Source organism: Oncorhynchus gorbuscha, linkage group LG10 (genome assembly GCF_021184085.1).
Source record: "Oncorhynchus gorbuscha isolate QuinsamMale2020 ecotype Even-year linkage group LG10, OgorEven_v1.0, whole genome shotgun sequence".
NCBI classification, from domain to species: domain Eukaryota; kingdom Metazoa; phylum Chordata; class Actinopteri; order Salmoniformes; family Salmonidae; genus Oncorhynchus; species Oncorhynchus gorbuscha.
Genome location: NC_060182.1, coordinates 43,240,057 through 43,262,097, shown reverse-complemented (window position 1 = coordinate 43,262,097; position 22,041 = coordinate 43,240,057). Strand labels below are relative to the sequence as shown.

Genomic DNA, 22,041 nt, shown 5'->3' with positions numbered 1-22,041 from the left:
ACCATTACCACAAGCCTTTTCTGCCCAATTAAGGTGCTACCAACCTCCTGTGCCATGCAGATATTAGTCTGTGCTACCAACCTCCTGTGCTAAAAATCCAGATTAAACTATGTGATGAACATTTAGTCTTCACATGAGAAAGTAATGACTCTGAGCAACCTCGTCCGCTCTCTCCCCAGCACTAACTGAATGGGATTGTCAGTCTTGCTTTCCCCGCCTCTCCCCTGGGGTCCTTCTGCCATTCCTCTGTGTTTGCACCTGGGTGTGCCGGAGCCTGATCAGTTTACAGGGTCTGGCACGGATACCTGTCTGACGAGCTCGATCACTCCAACCCTTCAGTCTCCAGGTGCGACAGCTAGGAGGCAGGCCGATGCTGGGGAGGAGCCCTGTACCAGACAGGTAGATATAAGCCACCTGCCATCAGAGAGGAGTCACTCAGAGGGGCTTGACCTTCCTCTTAGTAAGCGCACCTGCTTCACCAATCCTCTCTGTCTCTCTCTCTCTCCTTTTCTTTTACTCCCATCAGAGGATCAGAAAAGCTGCAACCATGAGTTACAGGAGCAGTGGCAGCATGAGCGGAGGCTTCAGCTCTGGCGGAGGATTCAGCTCCGGTGGCGGCGGCACTGTGAGGAAGAGCTTCTCAAGCTTCTCCTCCTCAGCAGCCCCTATGGGCTCCAGCCGTATTAGCAGCTCAACAGTTAGACGCTCCGGAGGCGGAGGTGGGGGCGGCTTCGGCATGGGCGGTGGTGGAAGTGGAGGAGGCTCCAGCTTCAGCTATATGAGCAGTGGTGGAGGCATGGGCGGCGGCGGCGGTGGAGGCTTTGGTATGGGTGGCGGCGGTGGAGGCTTCGGCCTTGGTGGCGGCGGTGGAGGCTTTGGCCTGGGTGGCGGTGGTGGAGGCTTCGGTGGAGGTGCAGGCTTCGGCATGGGTGGTGGTGGCGGCGGAGGTTGCTTCCCCCCCATCACAGCTGTCACAGTCAACTCAAGCCTGCTTGCCCCCCTCAACCTGGAAATCGACCCCAACATCCAGACCGTCCGCACCAATGAAAAAGATCAGATCAAGGGCCTCAACAACCGCTTTGCCTCCTTCATCGACAAGGTCAGTACACCTTTATTCTCTTAAAGCCCTTCAATTTAAGAGGATGTTAAACATATAAAGTATGCCATAACTATGGGCCTGTCCAAGTAAATTAAAATATGTTGCATTGCTCCTCATCTACCATATGCCAGCATAAACAGGGTACAGATATGCTGCAAAGGAGATACTGCAAAGGGATACTGCAAAGTATCTGGAAAAGGACACTTTGCAATAGCAGTTTATGGCTGGGATGTTGTTTTATGGTACTGGCTGCAAATAGCACACTTGAATAGTTGCAAGGCTGTGTCTCTTGTGTGCTACTGTAGGGCTCATGAAATATTTCACAGCCACTGATAACGCAGCCCCCGGGGAAACCGGGCCGTATAGGATCCAGTTAGAACTGGCTCTGAAAACAAATACACAGAATGATATGGTGACTGCATCCTCAGCCTGAATGTATTAACAGGGGCATATCACCTTATCACAGGTGGTCAAAGTCCTAATGTGCAGCCAGTTGCATCGGAACTGACAGTTGAGTAGTTTTCTTTGGCCGTAATTGCCCTGGCTCTGTGAGTATGGGAGTGGGAGCGGGAGTGGGTTTGGAAACCATAGCACAAGCGGATCTTATGACCATGAGGGAAGGGATCGGGTTATAATAGCCCCATTCCCATGGCAGCAGGAAGGGACTCACTGGCTTTCAATAGAATGCTATGTCTCTGATGGTGCACCTGAGAGTTTATCCTCTCTCCCATCTCTCCCTCACAACCTGCAGAGACACAGACACACACCTGCACAAAGTTGAAGCTGATACGGCTAATAATATACTTTATCCATATGTCTGAAACAGCAAGGAGTTGTGTTAAATTAAAGGTTCTTCCTAAACACTTTCATCTTTCAGACAACAGCACGATAGACAATAGTGAAAATCAGACATTTCCTCAAGGGAGAGTTAGAAACACACCCTGTTAGTGAAACTGCACAGTCAGCTTTTCATAGACTCTAACCACACCTGCTTTTATTTTGAATGAATGGACAGATTCAATTAAATCACCTCATTTTGCCTTCTTCTGCAAAACAATTGTATTTACCTTGTGCAAGGTAAAATACAACAATTAACCCTTAATTCCGCTGCTGTTACAGTCACAAATCATTAAATGCAGGTCATTCTCAAATTCGGCAGAATGCCTTATAATTACAGTGCATGGCAGCATGTAAGTTCATTCACTAAGAGGCGATTCCACCTCAGGCTAAGGCAGGGAAACCCAGCCATATCTGCTGGGACTTGCTATTACTTAGAATAAGGGGGGCTAAGGCGTGGCAGGCTTAGACTTCTCGCTCCCGCCTCAGGGATCTTCTGAGAGCGAAATATAAAGTGGATAGATCTCTTCATGTCTGCCCCAGCCCTTAGGGAATGACTCAGCTCAGTACAATAGGCTATGGAGGGCTGTGTGTGCAAGTCACTCCTTTTTTACAGAGGTGTGGGAGAATGCCAGCTCTGTCTGAGAAAGTCCCAATAAAAACTTCAAGCAGACCGTTTTCATTACGTCAGTGAATGTAAGTCTAATTTTGAACCACTACATAAATCCACAAGTAAACCTTGCCAGGGAGCTGTTGCCAAGGCAACATCACATGATACAACTGGATATGACATAATATGACATAACCCACGTTAAATTCTCAACGTAATGGAAGATGTGTGCCAACCTGGTTCGAGCAGTACATATGACCTGGTTGTAACTATTATATTTCTCTCTCTACACACAGGTACGCTTCCTGGAACAGCAGAACAAGATGCTGGAGACTAAGTGGAGCCTCCTGCAGGACCAGACCACCACCCGCTCCAACATTGATGCCATGTTTGAGGCCTACATTGCCAACCTGCGCAGACAGCTCGACGGCCTGGGAGGAGAGAAGGTCAAGATGGAAGGAGAGCTGACAAACATGCAGGGTCTGGTGGAGGACTTCAAGAACAAGTAAGTTTTACACAAGACATGGTATGGATGTTCTAACTGTCCTACATGCTGGCCCATGTAACCATTGGTAATCTGTTTTTCCAGATATGAAGATGAAATCAACAAGCGTGCCGCAGTGGAGAACGAGTTTGTCCTCCTCAAGAAGGATGTTGATGGTGCCTACATGAACAAGGTTGAGTTGGAGGCCAAGGTCGATGCCCTTCAGGATGAGATCAACTTCCTCAGGGCCATCTATGAAGCGGTGAGGGCCATGTCAAACCACAAAAAGCTTAGTTTTCAAAGCGCTGTAATATGAACAAAAAATCATCGACATTATGGCTTTCCTGACGTCCTTCTCTCTCATCTCTCTCCAGGAGCTGAGTGAGCTGCAGGGACAGATTAAGGACACCTCAGTGGTGGTGGAGATGGACAACAGCCGTAACCTGGACATGGACTCCATTGTGGCTGAAGTGCGCGCCCAGTATGAGGACATCGCCAACCGCAGCAGAGCCGAGGCCGAGTCATGGTACAAGCAGAAGGTATGAGGAGACTTAAGTATATTTCTATGGATTTCCTATAAATGAGAGGTGCAGTAAAATACAATACATAGGCTTCAGACTGACTAATGACTGTGCCAATCCTCTCATCCTTCAGTTTGAGGAGATGCAGTCCTCTGCAGGACAACATGGGGATGATCTGCGCAACACCAAGTCAGAGATTGCCGAGCTGAACCGCATGATCAGCCGTCTCCAAAACGAGATCGAAAACGTCAAAGGACAGGTATGTACAGTATGCTGGCAAATGACGGTCAATTCAAAATAGCATCAGGTCTGGCACAACACTAACATTCAATTAAGTGAAAACATCAATCTTACTTCTGATCTTGTCTTTTCTGTACCTGGTAGCGTTCTACCCTTGAAGGCCAGATCGCCGAGGCTGAGGAGCGCGGGGAGATGGCAGTGAAGGACGCCAAGCTCCGCATCAGAGACCTAGAGGATGCCCTACAGAGAGCCAAGCAGGACATGGCCCGGCAAGTGCGCGAATACCAGGAGCTGATGAACGTCAAGCTGGCCCTGGACATTGAGATCGCCACCTACAGGAAACTGCTGGAAGGAGAGGAGGACAGGTGAGCACAGGGTCAAATATAGACATTGTGAAACAACACGAGACAAATGCATGGCTAGGAAATGTAAAGGCACAAGAAATGGAAAATCTTCTAGATGCAGTCAGCTCTTTCACTATAGTACATGCTTAGAGATTATGTCAACTAATCTATAAATCTTTACAAAGAATTACCTCTGGAGGGGGAACGGCAACCATCCACATAACCTCCGGCAGCAGCGGTGGTGGCGGTAAGAACTTCATACATATGCACTTAAATTCAGTTGGACAAGAAAAATAAAATAATACTTGTAGGTCTGATTATCACCATCTTCAGTCCAAGTAATGACTTTTATCCTACCATCTTTCTCTCCCAGGCGGAGGTGGTGGATTCGGCATGGGCGGAGGCGGCGGAGGAGGCGGTGGCTTCGGATATGGCGGCGGCAGTGGCATGTCCATGAGAAGCGGTGGTGGCGGCGGTGGCTTTGGCATGAGCGGCGGTGGTGGCGGCGGTGGCGGCGGCGGTGGCTATGGCATGAGCAGCGGTGGTGGTGGCAGCGTGTCCATGTCCCGCTCCTCCATGACCTCCACATCCAGACGTTTCTAAACACAGGAGTCTGTATGTCTGTCCCCACCTCCCCCTCTCCTCTCCCTCCACAACCAAAACAAACTACAAACTCCTCCTGTCACATGCAAGGCACAGAGCGTCCACTGATCTACACTATAACTCAGGATGGGCTGTTAAATCTGACCCCTCCTTAGCTGCATATTCCCCATAGCTACTGACTGGTAGGAAATAGTAGATGATATCAGAGGATGCACTTTGAATGCTGACAGATCTTTTTTATCCCAATGTTTCCAGTGTTTTTAGTCCTACCTCTTCAGCATCCTGTCCCTCACAGATTCAGAACATAGCCCTTAAAGATAGAGGCAGTGATAGTAAGAACCGGAAGCAGAGAATTATGTCTGCTCCCTCTTCAGTCAGCCTGTCTTTAACTTGCTGGACGGTGCCTGTCATGGTGACACAACATTGGTTGGCGGTGCTGTGACAGTGCATCTTCATAAGGCAACACTAGTTTCTCATCGCACACAACATAGCGGCAGTCTCCAAATGAGCCGGCAAGGCAGGTGCCATGTTGTTCACTAAATGTTGAGACAACTGACAGTACAACATGCCCCTACCCTCTGTGTTCCACTGCCCCCATATTGCTGTGCATTCTGGTGAATGCCAGATCAATTTAAGCAGCTATACTAAAGTGGCACCCCCTTTCTCTGGGGTAAACAATCTAGCGTTAACTCTTAATTCTCCCTTTCCTAGGGACAATGGGTTCTCCACTGAGGTTTGCAGACAGTGTTTGGTTCTGTTTTTACTTTTCATTCTGATCAAAAAGGGATGACTGGTACACCCAGATTTATTGAATGTAATTGATCATGTGTCATCAACTAAACATCCTGAATAAATCTGAGTTTTATAAAATACCTGTGTTGAAATTTTTTCTTCCGACTGTATATAGGGGTGGCAGGTAGCCTAGTGGTTAGAGTATTGGGCCAGTAACCAAAAGGCTGCTGGATTGAATCCCCGAGCTGACAAGTTCAAATCTGTCGTTGCACCCCTGAACAAGGCAGGTAACCCACTGTTTCCCTGTAGGTCGTCCTTGTAAATAATAATTTGTTCTTAACTGACTTGCCTAGTTAATAAAAAAATTAAAAAAATAGGTTGTATTTACATAGACGGGTAGAAAATAGCTCTAGATTCGGGGTCAGATGAGTATCATTCAGAAGAATGAGACACAATGACGTTATTGACAGGGCTGATAGGATTACTTAAAGCAACAACAGTATTCAAATTGTCAGTTGAGTATCCATCAGAAGAAGTAGAAACAATGACTTTACTGACAGGGCTTATAGGATTACTTTAAAGCAACAACAGTATAAATGTTCTTAAAGAGTTAATTTAAATGAACTCAAACACTGTAAAATGCCTTCTTGACAGTTTAATCCACTTTGGCAAGTAAACGTAAAAACGTAATCCTTATGACTCAACACCTTGTATTTATTTAATGCCCATGGATAAAAGCTGTTACACGGTGCATACCCAGATAATATATAACCGTTAAGGCCTCTGACACAACGTAAAGGGATCTATCATCACTATAAACTATAGATAAACGCCAAGTTATTAAAGGGATAGTTCACCCAAATTAACAAATTATATATTTTTCCCTTACCCTGTAAGCAGTCTATGGACAAGGTATGCTATACTTTGGTTTCGTTTACCTGGGAGTTGTTTCAAATGCTGCCTTTTTAGCATTTGTGTCAGAAATCCAATGCAAGTCAATGGCACCTGTATTAGCATTTCTGCGCTTCATGCTGTCATACCTTGTCCATAAACTGCTTACAGGGTAACAATACCAATATATAATATAAATATTTATATCTGCTTCAATTTCGACAGGTAGGCTACAGGCAGACAACTTTAACTAATGTAAGATATGCATATGTCTACCGTACCACAAGTGAAGTGACAACTTGACCTATCTAACCCATTCACAAAAACACATCCCTCGGCTTATGCTGCCCTCTAGTGAGAATAGAGGGCAGCATACAGTAATAATATTATACTGAACAGGTGTCGTCTACTGTACAGTATGTGTAATTATTCTTTCAGATTCGGTTTTCTGGTATCTAACATAATCTTTCATTTTACCCACATGAAAAAAATAATATATTTTACTATAGAATACTAGAGTTGAATATACGGTCCTTCTGTAGCTCAGTTGGTAGAGCATGGCGCTTGTAACGCCAGGGTAGTGGGTTCGATCCCCGGGACCACCCATACGTAGAATGTATGCACACATGACTGTAAGTCGCTTTGGAGAAAAGCGTCTGCTAAATGTCATATATATAGAACACTACAAATCAAATCAAATCCAATTGTATGTGTCGAATACAACCTTTTAGTGAAATGCTAGCTTACAAATACGTGTTAAGTAACAGATAATTAAAGAGCAGCAGTAAAATAACAGTGGCTAAATAGAGGGGGTATCAGTACAGAGTCAATGTGCGGGGGCACAGGTTAGTTGAGTAATTCAGGTAATATGTACATGTAGGTAGAGCTATTGAAGTGAATATGCATAGATAATAACCAGAGAGTAGCAGCAGCGTAAAAGAGGGGGGGGGGCAATAAGTCTGGGTAGCCATTTGAGTAGCTGTTCAGGAGTCTTATATGGCTTGGGGGTAAAAGCTGTTAAGGAGCCTTTTGGCCATAGACTTGGCGCTCCGGTAGCATCATGAATCCTGGATGGCAGGAAGCTTGGCCCCAGTGATGTACTGGGCCGTACGCATTTCCCTCTGTAGTGCCTTGCGGTCGGAGGCCGAGCAGTTGCCATACCAGGCAGTGATGCAACCAGTGCTCTCCATGGTGCAGCTGTAGAACTTTTTGAGTATCTGAGGACCCATGACAAGTCTTTTCCGTCTCCTGAGGGGGAATAGGCGTTGTCGTGCCTTCTTCCAGACTGTCTTGGTGTGTTTGGACCATGATAGTTTGTTGGTGATGTGGACACCAAGGAACTTGAAGCTCTCAACCTGCTCATCTACAGCCCTTTCGATGAGAATGGGGGCATGTTCGGTCCTCCTTATTCTGTAGTTCATAATCATCTCCTTTGTCTTGATCATGTTGAGGGAGAGGTTGTTGTCCTGGCACCACACTGCTAGGTCTCTGACCTCCTCCCTATAGGCTGTCTCATCGTTGTCGGTGATTAGGCCTACCACGGTGATCAGGCCTACCACGGCGAACTTAGTGATGGTGTTGGAGTCTGTGGATCTGTTGGGGTGGTATGCAAATTGGTGTGGGTCTAGGGTTTCTGGGATAATGGTATTGATGTGAGCCATGACCAGCTTTTCAAAGCACTTCATGACGACAGAATTGAGTGCTACAGGTCGGTAGTCATTTACGAAGGTTACCTTGGCGTTCTTGGGGCACAGGGAGTATGGTGGTCTGCTTGAAACATGTTGATTTTACAGACTCGGTAAGGGACAGGTTTGTCATTACAGGGCTCCCGAGTGGCGCAGTGGTCTAAGGCACTGCATCTCAATGCAAGAGGCGTCACTACAGTCCCTGGTTTGATTCCAGGCTGTATCACATTTGGCTGTGGAGTCCCATAGGGCGGCGCACAATTGGCCCAGCGTCTTTCGGGTTTGGCCCGGGGTAGGCCGTATTTGTAAATAATAATTTGTTCTTAAAACCTCTTAAGGATCCACCCCTCTTTTTCAATTTTTGCCTAAAATGACATACCCCAATCTAACTGCCTGAGCTCAGGACCTGAATCTAGGATATGCATATTCTTGAAACCATTTGAAAGGAAAAACTTTGAAGTTTGTGGAAATGTGAAATGAATGTAGGAGAATATAACATATTAGATCTGGTAAAATATAATCTAGTGGCCAGCTACAGGCAGTTAGATTTGGGAATGTAATTTTAGGCAAAAATTGGGGCGGATCCTTAAGAGGATAATTATTAACAAAAGACTCATCTGAGTGTGCCAGAGCGCAGAATAACTGATGAATTTACGAACGCTCAACACCCAATGAATATGACCGGTGTCAGTAAATGTGGCAAAAAGCGTAATTAAATTGTTGCCAGCAGCACAGTTACAGTCACCAATGCTCTGGATAACATGAAAACAGCCTAACCATTTCTGATAGGGTGAGTAAAATGGTTCAAGTAGGGTGTTTTCTCATTTGTGTCTGGAAGTAGCTAGCAAGCTAGCCAATGTTAGCTAGTTAGCTTGAGTGCTTGACTGCCGTTGTGAGAACAGAACGTTAGAATCAACCCTACTCATCAGCCAGAGCATCCAGTGTGCACTCTGAACGCTCTGGAATTTACAATCTGACAGCACAGTTGCAGTCAGCATCACTATGGGTAATATAACAGCCTAATCAGCTCTGCTCGGGCAAGTGATTTTCAGTGAGCTGTTCTCTCATTTGTGTCTGGAAGTAGCTAGCAAGTTAGCTTGGGTGCTTGACTGCTGTTGTTAGTACAGAGCACTCGGACCAACCCTTAAAGAGATGGGTGGGGCTAAAGCTTAAGAGGGTGTGAACGATGCTTAATGGGTGCAAACAAAGAAGGGCTCTCCAGTAGTAGTACCAAAACATTCAAAGGCCATTTTCTCAAAAGTGAGTTTACAAGTTTATCAACTTTCAAAGCAGAATAACATTCCCATTGTTCCTCAACAGTACAGTATGATATACCATTTTGTAGCTCTGAGTCTCTACTTTAATCCAATGTAAAAAAAACACCATTTCAAATTCTGTTACATGAGACCGATTTGAGCTGGTCGGTCACATATTGTAAATACCTCACATGTTTATCCGACTCCGTTAAGACGATTAGCAATATGCAAGAGACGACAGTTGAACCATGTGCCGTCAAGTATTATCCATTTAGCAGACTAAGAGCAATGAATGGTCATGAGAAGCGAATATCAAAGCGAGTATTATTTAATAACTTTGTTAAAAAACAAACAGGTTCACATACAAGGCATAAAGCTTAAGTTACAAGGCAATACTGACATGAACAAAGCAAAATTCTAGGCATATAGATCCTAAGGTTAACTTGAGAGACAAAGCATGTACAAAGAGATGCTTACTAGGCCAGAGAAGAATAGAAGCCTAGGAAAGTAGAATTGATCATACAACCTTCCTCCATGGCTGGAAACAGGATAAGAGAGAGAACAAAGCCATGTAATTCCATTTATAACATCTGAAGGTGTAACCTTTCAACCCAAGACCAACCACCATTGACCAATCAAATGATACCAGGTTTACAGTGTAACCTGACCACAAAGGCCCAATCTACACAGGATGTCACAACATCTAAATGCTTGTGTAGCGGATTGGACCACTGTAAATGAGACAGAATTCCTGAGAGGACGATAGCACCGCTGAGCGTAATTTGAGTTCACCCTATACAGATACAAGTAACCACAGAGATCATACATACATATACACGTGTATATATCAGTTATTCTCAGTGAACAAGTTTCAGATAGATACAGGACATGGATACTATAGTATTATTATATCACATCCAATAGTTAATACTGTAACAGAGAGAAACATTTTGGCCCCTCGGTGGGGGAAGGGCTGACTAGTCCTTTTGCATTGTTCTCTGTCTTCCAACTCCAGGCGTCTGAGAGCACAAGCCTGCACTACATGGAACCCAATAGGGTTCGACCATAGGAGACCGATAGAGGATTCACTTTTGTATCTGTGCCATTATAGCGTCTATGTGAATTCTCTTATCCACGAATGGCTGATCCCTCCTGATGACCCGGTTGGACATGGATTCAAAAGGGTCATCCAAGAGGGATCAGCCAATGATGTTGAAAGTCCCACCCAGTTGACTACATTAAAATAGTGGAAGTACTCAATGGCGCTGACCATGCTAATACAGCCTTTCAGCCACTAGAGGCCTCTATCAAAAAGGGTTATACCAAAAATATTTCTTCAAAGGGTTCTCCTATGGGGACAGCCGAAGAACGCTTTTAGGTTCTCGATAGCACCTTTTGTGAAGTGTGTATGACCTTCCCTTTAAATATGAGGATTCCATAACAATTCTGACATACAGTATGAAATTTCATAAAGTCATAGACCATGTTGTGAAATGTGATACGCAAACTTTTTATAACATGTGATAACATGTTATTTTAGTTTGTCATGCAGTTCATATGCTAAACTCCATGGTTCAAAAACTGGGGGGAGCCAGTGCTCTGTGGCGTCTGTCCACTACAATGCAGTTGCACTGGGGTTACTGGGGTCGAAAGCCATAATCTCCATGTGGATCAGACCTTAACAGGAAAAATCAAAGCATTTTAGAATTGTATCACAGGAATCACACCATATAGTATTTTAAAATATCAAATCCTGAAAGGGAAACTTTGCAGAACTTTAACTGTAAGTCTCCAAGAATCGTGAGAAATTCAGGATAAATCATAGAGAAGATACACTCACTACTCCACTTCAAGCTCCAGGCTTTCAAAGGAGTCGTCGTATGTCGGGGAGTCGGGTTCAGATTCTGGGTCATGGAACTCAGCCAGGTAGGGGTGTGAGAGGCCCTCTTTAGCCGTCATCCTGGTCTCTGGGTCCAGCAGCAGCACGTTCTCCAGTAGATTCACCGCTGGACAGAGGAACACACAGGACAGAGAGAGAGAGAGAGAGAGAGAGAGAGAAAGAGAGAGAGAGAGAGAGAGAGAGAGAGAGAGAGAGAGAGAGAGAGAGAGAGGGAGAGAGAGAGAGAGAGAGAGAGAGAGAGAGAGAGAGAGAGAGAGAGAGAGAGAGAGGAGAGAGAGAGAGAGAGAGAGAGAGAGAGGGGAAGTGAGAGAGGGAGAGAGAGAGAGAGAGAGAGAGAGAGAGAGAGAGAGAGAGAGAGAGAGAGAGAGAAGAGAGAAAGAGAGAGAGAGAGAGGAGTGAGAGAGAGAGAGAGAGAGAGAGAGAGAGAGAGAGAGAGAGAGAGAGAGAGAGAGAGAGAGAGAGAGAGAGAGAGAGAGAGTCAAGAGAGAGAGAGAGGGGAAGTGAGAGAGGGAGAGAGAGAGAGAGAGATTCTAGAGAGAGTGAGAGAGAGAGAGAGAGAGAGAGAGAGAGAGAGAGAGAGAGAGAGAGAGAGAGAGAGAGAGAGAGAGAGAGAGAGAGAGGGGGGGATAGATAAGTATTACATACCTTAAGGGATGGTTAGTGAGAAAGTCCATATTGCAAATGTACGGTCCCTTACTAGACGTCCGAAAATGTTTGTAAAATTTGCGGACGGCGTCAGGCCGAGCGGCAGGGCCGGACCTACCGGGAAGTCATCAAATGAACTTTGTCGGACATTCGGTTTCCGTTTTACAAAAATAATCACATTTTGGTCATTTTTCCGCTGTCCCGGAAATTCCCACAAGAGGGCATAAGCAATCATATTGCTATTGGACAAAACATCACGATTCACGACGGGGCCTTATCTCGAAAACGGAAAATATTTTGAAGCCGAAACTCGGTGAGCATAGGTTTGACATAATGGGCAGTTGGCCCCGAACAAGATGGTGTCTAGGCCTCAACGGTTTTTGAGTTATGGCCATTTATCTGGGATTAAAGGTCCAAAATGAAAATAGAGAAATTATTTTTCCACTTCACGTCAAAGTCAAGGAGCCTCCGGTATCAATAAAAAAGAACCAGCCATTTATCTATCGTCATTTAAGAGAAATCGTACAATGACAGATTGGTGATGTTCACGGATAGGTGTTTTTTTTTCAACGGTTACAGATCCAGTTGCAGGGTGTTCTTACGAATCTTTTTAAAGTGTGCTGCGGAGCTCTGCGAGATTTCTGTGATTTTCTATGATTTTCTGAAATAACACACACTCACTAAATCCTCCGTAAATAACTCAGTTCTTAACGTAAAGACTTAAAACTCAGGATTCTGTAAAGGCATACCCCAATCAGGATATGAGTTTATTTATAGCTTCCTGTGCCAACCGGAAGTGTCTTAAATGGTGTCACAGTGGCAGTTTCCAAGGGTTAAAAAGGTCAGATCTTTTCAAAACTTCATATGTGTGATTAGGCAACCCCCATAAACTGTAAGTCAGTCATTTCTCCCAACAGATGTCAAAGAAAAGCTCTCTCTCACACACACACAGAGAAACACACACACAGCAAGGATGGAGTGACAAAGTGCGGTGCTTAAAGACACACAAAGCCTACAATGGCATTTCCATATTCTCTAGGCCGTGCCGAGCTCAACAAGCTGCCTCGCTTGACCGTAGCTCGCTCGGTCTAAGCACAACGACCATTAGAAAAGTAGGCCCAAAATGAAGGCTGGCCCTCAATGTCATTTGCTTTTGGGTGACAGTGAGAGAACCTTTAAGGTGAGAAGCACATTCGACCTCAGGAACGTACCTGAGGTCCTCCCGATCCGTGCAAGCCTAACCTTGACCATGTGGCATTAACCCTTACCATTTAAAATGAGGTGTTTACATCAAACAGATTGCATTGACTTCTCTCCCCATAGGAATACATTGCCTGCACCTCTAAATTCAACCTGAAGCCTATGTGGGTTATGAATGCCTTATGAACCTGTCTTCTATGACAGTCCATCAGACCACTATGAGGTCTACCTGTGTCGATTCTAAGCTACCTGGAGCAACCGGAAGTGGCTAAATTGACCCAAAAGGTGTTTTGATGTACATAACCTTCAAAGGTGAAAATGACTACATTCAACCCTGTGTAGATCAGTCAATTCTTAACTAAAAGACGTAAAACTCAGGATTCTATGAGAGGCTACCTCAGTCAAGACAGGTGTTTACTTATAGCTTCCTGTGCCAACCGGAAATGCCTTTAATTGGGTCACACTGTCTGTTTTGAAGGGTTAGAAAAGTCACATCTCTCCAAAACTTCATATGTGTGACTAGGTAACCCTCCTAAACTGTAAATCAGTCATTTCTCCCAGCAGATGTCAAAGAAAAGCTCTCACACACACACACACACAGCAAGGATGGAATGAAAAAGTGCGGTGCTCAAAGACACAGAGAGCAGGCAATGGCATAAACATAATCTATAGGCCGTGCCGAGTTCAACGAGATATCCCACTTGACCGTAGCTCGCTCGGTCTAAGCGCAGCGACCATTAGAAAAGTAGGCCCAAAATGAAGCCTGCCCCACAACGTCATTTGCTTTTGGGTGACAGAGAGAGAACCGTTAGGGTGAGAAGCACAATTCGATCTCAGGTACGTTCCTAAGGTCCTCCCGATCCGTGCAAGCCTAACCTTGACCGTGTGGCATTAACCCTTAACAGTTAAAAGAAGGTGTTTACTTCAAAGAGTTTGCATTGACTTCTCTCCCCATATGAATACATTGCCTGCACCCCTAAATTCAACCTGAAGCCTATATGGGTTATGAATGCCGTATGAACCTGTCTTTGGTAACAGTCCATCAGGCCAGTATGAGGTCTACCTGTGTTGATTCTAAGCTTCCTGGACCAACCGGAAGTGGTTAAAATCACCCTAAAAGTGTATATCCATACCCTGCCTGCAGTTTGATAGACATAGTGCATTCAACCCTGTGTAAATCAGTCAATTCTTAACGTAAAGACTTAAAACTCAGGATTCTGTAAAAGCATATCCCAATGAGGATATGTGTTGACTTATAGCTTCCTGTGCCAACCGGAAGTGCCATAATTGGTGTCTCAGGAGCTGTTTCGAAGGGTTAAAAGAGTCAGATCTGTCCAAATCTTCATATGTGTGATTAGGCAACCCCCATGAACTGTAAATCAGTCATTTTTCCCATAAAATTTCAAAGGAAAACTAAATCACACAGACACACAACTTGTAAGGAGGGACGTATTGGGGTGCGAAGAGACTGACAGTGCCTGCAATAGTTAGCTTTGTTCGAGTTAAAAAAGAACCTTCAGACCTAGAGTTCCGAAACTTTAGAAACCTGTTCTAGACCTCAGGTCGATAGTGCGTGGTGAGTTAGGTGGCTCTAGAAGGTTCTCGGACCGAGAAACAGCCTCGTACATTTGCAATGACTTCAATTCATTTTGACCATTACGAAAAAATGACGACATTTAGAAAAGTCTCAGAGACACAAGACTAGGTGCATTGAAACCGGCTCGGCCCATAGAGACGGACCCCAACGTTTCTGTCCGATAGCTCATTCAAGGACCCCATAGCTAGGCATGGAAAAAAGTGGATTTTCAGCACCAATTAGGGTTTTGCTCAGACACCGAATTACCGATCGAGCCGAAACTTGGGATTCGTGCACGTGCACTTGCAATATGATTCAACAGTGAAAAAACATCACAAAATGGACATGATGAAGTCAACACAACGAGCGATGGAAAGGAGCAACTATCACTGCCAGGCCATTCTGTGTTCATCAGGCCAGTCAATTTTCCATTTCTGCAGGATTTTTGAGCATGTCAAATTTCTTATGGCATTTGGCACCCCAAAAAAGTGACTTTTGACTTTGACTTTTGACTTCCTATCAAATCATATTGAAAATGGACAAAACATATTACTTATGCGCATGTAAAAAAAAAAATATGATAATAAAAATGGACAAAAGTGTATTCATACAGTTCTTACACATGTGTAATTGACAAAAAAAATCGAAAGAATTTCGAAAAACGGTCCAGAAAGCACTTTTTTAAGGGTGTGTGAAGTTTTTATTTTTATTTTGACATTTTTGACTTTTGACTTTTGACTTCCTATGAAATCATATTGAAAATGGACAAAACATATTACTTATGCGCATGTAAAATAAATAAATAAATATGATAATAAAATTGGACAAAGGTATATTCATACAGTTCTTACACATGTGTAATTGACAAAAAAAATCGAAAGAATTTCGAAAAACGGTCCAGAAAGCACTTTTTTAAGGGGTGATAAGTTTTTGACCAAAAAATCATTTTTTCAAAATTTTGCTTTTGGATGTTGACTTGGGTTACATTTCCAATATGAAAAACCATGGTGGAGCGGATTCGCCACCTGTTGGATTTTTAAAGTGTTACAATTGGCAATTGCCATATGGCATTTGCAATACACTTTGCATGAATCAACGCCGAATTGGGTGGTATTGGACAATGTGTATATGGTTTGTCCGATGCTAATGACATGCCATTCATTTTTGCCCAATACAGGGGGGTATTCCCTTACACAGTGAAAGGAAGGCATTAGGAAGTGGTGCAGGGAATACAGAGTCAAGCCAGCCCTCAACTGTTCTCGATACAAAGTAGGAAAACTGAGATATTCATAACCACCTTGCAGGACGTAACATTAGCACAGTGATAATAGACCAACTCACCGTTTACATGCAAGGAGCGAAAGACCTCCTTGAAGTTTTTCTTCTTTTGGATAGGGAGACTCTGTACATATGAGCGAGCCTGCAAGACAATACCAACAATGTTCAACTGTCAACTGCAGTTTTTCAACGTTATCTCCTTTTTCTTACAAGTTACCACCATAGTGAGCATACTTCTGATTTCAACACCAAGCTACGTTGAATAGTTGCGAGCTGAACAATTTGCCATTATATTGAGATGACAGTAGGCCTACATCTTTGCTCTGCATCTTCTGCACCAGGGAGGATAGTGGTGTTCCTGTAACGTTGAGGATCTTCTTCAGCTGGTCAATGCCTGAACAGGATGGTCAAGGATTGTGTAGGGACACACAAGGCAGACAGTAGAAACCACTACAAGCAAAATACTTAGAGCACTGATCAGTGAACAGTCTGCGACATGATTGGTGTTGTCCCTTGTGCAACTGCAGAATGATAACTAATTAATGAGATAACTACATGATACGTACATCAGTCATATACAAAGGAATGGGGTACAGAATATATGTTTTTGTGTTGATGTAAACTTAGTGAGTTATACAGGTGTTAAGAGGAAACTTGAGAGGATACTGTCACTGCCTGGGAAAAGAACCTGGCCTGTGATCATCTCAGCCAGGATGCAGCCAGCAGACCACAAGTCCACTGAGAGTGTGACAGACACACACAGAATAAATAACACATGAGCTACAGCTGAACCAATAGTACAAAATTAAGATCACCCCAGAAGTGCAGTGCATGTAATGTGAAGCCCAAATAAATGAAAAGGTATTTATTGTGTGTTGGTGACAGGTCACCTGATTGGCTATAGTGCATCCAGTTGAAGATGACCTCAGGTGACCTGTACCAGCGTGTCACCACATAGCCTGTCATCTCACTCTCTGCATGTCTTGCTAGACCAAAGTCTAGGATCTGAGATAGAAAGAGAAAGCGAGGGAATGTGAAAGAAAAGTCAATCGAAGCTTATAAAAAGAGAGGCTAATACGTAACCACAACAATCAAACAATAAAGTGTAGTCATTAAACACCAGTGTGTTGTCTTCCTAAATCAAGTACATTATGTTTATCTTACTGTCTGAAGGTTTTACAATAAAAGGTTCAGTATCATTAAACAATTAATAATTCAAGAATTTTGCCAAATTCTTAATTACCTTTAATTCACAGTTCTCATTCACAGCAAGGTTACCAGGTTTTAGGTCCTGAAGAATACATTTTAAAAAACAAACATAGGATCTTATATGATCTGGCCACTCAAATGTACTTAGAAATGTATTTCATGTATATTCATAAGAACCTAATACAAACCCGATGGATGATCCCTGCAGAATGGATATACTAAGGGAGAGAAAAATGTAAAGAAACATTATCTTCAGGTGAATATAAGATTACGATTTAAGATTAAGATCAAGGTCCAACCAAAATTTGACTTCCGCTTTATCCCGTCCCTTCTGAAAGATACACGCATATACAGGTTGAGAGGTCAGAGCAGGGGTGTGCCACACTGGGCGCCTATGGAGCAGTTGTTTTGGGGTGGTTTAAGTGCATTGCTCAAGGGCACAACGGCAGGCAAAGGCATCTAGGATTTGATACCAGCAAACCTTCGGTTGCCAACTCATTTCCAGATGGATAACCTTTTCCTCACAGATCGGGGATTCAAAATGGCAACCATCCATTTGCCAGCACCCCTCTCTGACGGCTAGGCTACCTGCCACCCCATCTAATACAATGATTTCTTAGTAATGGTGAACACCTTCAGGCCACGTAGCAGCTGGTAGAAGAGGTAAACGATGATGCGATCGGTCAGTCTCCTGCTCTTCATGATGCGACCGAGGTCCTGAGCCACAAAGGGCATTACCATGTAACTGTAACATGGAGGAGAGATGGGAAGTCAGATGTAAACAGTGTTACCATGTAACTGTAACATGGAGGAGAGATGAGAAGTCAGATACAAACAGTGTTACCATGTAACTGTAACATGGAGGAGAGAGATGGGAAGTCAGATGTAAACAGTGTTACCATGTAACTGTGACATGGAGGAGAGATGAGAAGTCAGATACAAACAGTGTTACCATGTAACTGTAACATGGAGGAGAGAGATGAGAAGTCAGATACAAACAGTGTTACCATGTAACTGTAACATGGAGGAGAGAGATGAGAAGTCAGATGCAAACAGTGTTACCATGTAACTGTAACATGGAGGAGAGATGGGAAGTCAGATACAAACAGTGTTACCATGTAACTGTAACATGGAGGAGAGAGATGAGAAGTCAGATGCAAACAGTGTTACCATGTAACTGTAACATGGAGGAGAGATGGGAAGTCAGATGTAAACAGTGTTACCATGTAGCTGTGACATGGAGGAGAGATGAGAAGTCAGATACAAACAGTGTTACCATGTAACTGTAACATGGAGGAGAGAGATGAGAAGTCAGATATAAACAGTGTTACCATGTAACTGTAACATGGAGGAGAGAGATGGGAAGTCAGATACAAACAGTGTTACCATGTAACTGTGACATGGAGGAGAGATGAGAAGTCAGATACAAACAGTGTTACCATGTAACTGTGACAGAGAAATAAAGTAGGGAAAGGGAATGATACAATACGTCATGTACTAAAGCTACCTCCTCAAACTAAGCATTACAACTGTATAAAATGATTACATAACAAAAATGCTGGTAATATCATACACTATCATACACAGACATAAAATATATGTTTTAACTCAGCTAACAGATTATATCACATACACAAGCACATACAAAGGAGCGAAGGCGAAGTAAGCACAAACAAACATGAATAAACCTGCACACACACACAGCTTTGTTTTGGAGTGTAAAAATGTTTGACAATTAAAAATCGTATTTTCCCTAACCCCTAACCTAACCCTAACCTAACCCTATAAACTTAACCTGAAAAACCCTGAACCTGACCTTAATCCCAAAACCTAATCCTTAAATTTAAAATAGCATTTGAACAAATTGAGAACATTCGGTTTAAATTTGAGGACATTGGGGTCCTAATAATGTAGGAAAACAAGTACACACACATGTACAAACTTCATGATACACTCTCAGCAGCCTGTCTCAACAAGCTGTGACAACTGGCAGAGGAATGTGGTTCACAGCTCCCCACTTACAACGTCTGGAATTTCTCCAGGGAGAAATCAGGTGTGAAGACATCGAGGAGGCTGATCACCTTTAAGGAAAACAACAGGAAGAAGGAAAGTAATGAACAGTTTATTCCTACAAAAAGGGACCACACAAACATATACATTGCAGTAATACTCATTCATCGCCAGTAGTACAAGTAGGCCTGAGGAAGTACAAGTGCTCTGTGAATATGTTGAGTGAAAACACTGGCCCATAACAGGGGCTATTCCTCTCCGCCAAACAGAAACATAGGAAGGAGGCAAAGGAATAAAACTGGACGTCTTTGGGTGACTGATATTCAACATACAGATTTGTTTAAAACTACAAATGATCCTGAGGTGAAGTAGAATGAATGACAATTACTGCGTTGTGATGGCTTTTCATGTTTGAGTGTCTGGAATCTCTGTCCAGGGGAGTGTATCTCAGATGTCCACTATTATAGTAGGTAATAAGGACTTACATTGTCATGCTGGATATGGCGTAACAGTCTTAGTTCACGGTAGGCCCGTTGAGCGTGGATTAGGGACTGAAAGGGACGATAGAGCTTCTTTATGGCCACCTTCTCCTTAGTCTGCTGGTCAATAGCAGAACTAATGAATAAAACAAGTTCAAAGTCAAATAACATTTGTGTTGGATAGAATAATTTTGCCACAGAATATAGACAAGGGGGCTATAGAATGGTTACTCTCAATGCCAGTAGTGATACTTCAAGTCAGTATAGATCAAAGGGTACAGAATCTTTGAGTAGCTATCATGTCAGTTTGAACGAATTGTTATAAGTAGTACTACAAATAACATTTCAGATGCTTGTGTGTTCATTCTATATTACCGATATCTGGCAGAGGTAAAACTGGGTTTCAAGATCTGTTAATATGGGGCTCGCTCCAGGTTGGGAGTGAATAATTAGTCTCATCTCGAGACCTGCTTTAATTGGCTAATTTCCTTGAGGCAATAGTGCCTCTGTTAGCAGTGTCCTGAGTCTTTTGTTATGGGAAGAAAATGGAACAACAAGCTTATATGACACAATATCCAATATTGTAAAATCTTGCGTATGTAACTAATAAGAAATGAATAAACAATTATAGGCTTAGGTAAAGTTGTTCCCTTATTCTGTTTATGTTCTATATTTTAAAGTGTATAAAATGCATGCTGGTTTGGCGAGAAGTTATTCCCGGAAAACTACCAATAATTGCCCCTTCACAAAGCCCCTTCACTCACCATACTGTCCCGTAAGCGCCCGAGCCAACTGCTTTCAGCGCGATATATTGCTCTGGAACATCCCATGTTGTTTTCTTTATCTCCAGTCTATGGAAACCTGTCTTCACAGGCGATTCCATTTTGTCAATAAAATATGTCGATCTAGTTCAAACCAGTGTGGTACCTATTGGTGAATTTTCATAGCCTTGAGGTTTCGATATGACAGGTAAGCAGAGGTAGCCTACAACTGTGAGACCCCACCCCACCTCACGTGATGTAAATGGCATTCCCACTGCACTGTACACACTCACCTGTCGCAGGCTCTGTATAAAACGCATACATAGGCCTACTAGTATAGTAGCCCAAAATATTGCTGCTCTTTCTGTAGCACCATTCCAAATACTGCAAAAAGCTGCCAAATTCCTCTTACTCTTCTGTTCGATCAGATGTGTAAAAAACAGGATTGAGTTGGTTTGTGAGATCTGGTATTAATAGTGCTTCTTGTTCCTGCTAAACGTCTCTGTCATGTATTGTATTGTCATGTCTTGTCCCTGTGCTTTCTCTTCTCTTCGTTTCCCCCTGCTGGTCTTATTAGGTTTCTTTCTCTCTCTCTATTCCTCTCTCTCTCTATCGTTCCATTCCTGCTCCCAGCTGTTCCTCATTCTCCTAACGACCTCGTTTACTCTTTCACACCTGTCCCCTATTTTGCCCTCTGATTAAGTCTCTATTTCTCTCTCTGTTTCTGCTTCTGTCCTTGTCGGATTCTTGTTTGCTGTTTGCTTTGCTTTTGTTCCGTCCAGTTGTATTCTGCCTCATTCATCAGATACTACGTGTGAGCAGGTGTCTCTATCCTCTACGGCCCGCGCCTACCCGAAGGGACCTGCAGTCTGTTGCTGCTAGCCCTGCAACTCTCCTCAACAACTAGAAGGGGGACTCTCCTGTTAAACTAGAGGATTTGTGTTTTCCCTGTTTGGACTTCCCCTGTAATGATTGAGGATTTATGTTTTCCCTGTTTGGACATTAAAAGACTCTGTTTCCGTTATATCGCTTTTGGGTCCTCACTCACCTGCATAACAGAAGAATCCGACCAAGAATGGACCCAGCGATTTCGGATTCTCTCTACTCAGCCGTCGAGTTCCAGGGAGCGATGCTAGGCAGACACGAACAGGAATTGTCTGCTGCTCGACATGCCGTTGAGACCCTGGCCGCCCAAGTCTCCGGCCTCTCGGAGGATATTCACAATCTCCGCCTCGATCCACCAGTTACCTCCTGGGCTTCCGGGTCTCCGGAGCCCAGAATTAATAACCCACCGTGTTACTCTGGGGAGCCCACTGAATGTCGCTCGTTCCTTACCCAGTGTGATATAGTGTTCTCTCTCCAGCCCCACACGTACTCCAGGGGTACTGCTCGTATCGCCTACGTCATATCTCTCCTTACTGGACGGGCTCGTGAGTGGGGCACGGCTATCTGGGAGGCAAGGGCTGAGTGTACTAACCAGTATCAGAACTTTAAGGAGGAGATGATATGGGTTTTTGATCGTTCTGTTTTTGGGAAAGAAGCTTCCTGGGCCCTGTCTTCCCTATGTCAAGGTAATCGATCCATAACGGATTACTCTATAGAGTTTCGCACTCTTGCTGCCTCCAGTGACTGGAACGAGCCGGCGTTGCTCGCTCATTTTCTGGAGGGTCTCCACGCTGAG

General features: G+C 43.8%; 2 protein-coding genes across 3 annotated transcripts; one reads left to right on the top strand and one right to left on the bottom strand.

Moving 5' to 3' along the window:
• The first annotated feature begins 422 nt into the window (after positions 1-422).
• LOC124046146 (keratin, type II cytoskeletal 1-like) lies at positions 423-5,610 on the top strand. Its single transcript, XM_046366218.1, has 8 exons — positions 423-1,099; positions 2,843-3,051; positions 3,136-3,292; positions 3,405-3,569; positions 3,685-3,810; positions 3,936-4,156; positions 4,321-4,382; positions 4,509-5,610. Exons 1-8 carry the CDS (start codon positions 548-550, stop codon positions 4,736-4,738), a joined length of 1,722 nt encoding a protein of 573 aa, XP_046222174.1. The 5' UTR covers positions 423-547; the 3' UTR covers positions 4,739-5,610.
• Positions 5,611-9,322: 3,712 nt separating this feature from the next.
• Positions 9,323-20,858, bottom strand: LOC124046145 (mitogen-activated protein kinase 14A-like). Of its 2 annotated transcripts, none has more exons than XM_046366216.1 (11): positions 20,364-20,858; positions 19,606-19,735; positions 19,133-19,191; positions 17,744-17,855; positions 17,299-17,328; positions 16,792-16,906; positions 16,568-16,639; positions 16,216-16,295; positions 15,965-16,043; positions 11,169-11,308; positions 9,323-9,469 (listed from the first exon to the last, which is right to left on the bottom strand). In XM_046366216.1, exons 1-11 carry the CDS (start codon positions 20,480-20,482, stop codon positions 9,434-9,436), a joined length of 972 nt encoding a protein of 323 aa, XP_046222172.1. In that variant the 5' UTR covers positions 20,483-20,858; the 3' UTR covers positions 9,323-9,433. The 2 variants fall into 2 exon arrangements, with proteins under 2 accessions (XP_046222172.1, XP_046222173.1); XM_046366217.1 differs by lacking the exon at positions 9,323-9,469 and adding an exon at positions 9,615-10,979 and having other exon boundaries at positions 11,143-11,308.
• Positions 20,859-22,041: the final 1,183 nt, after the last annotated feature.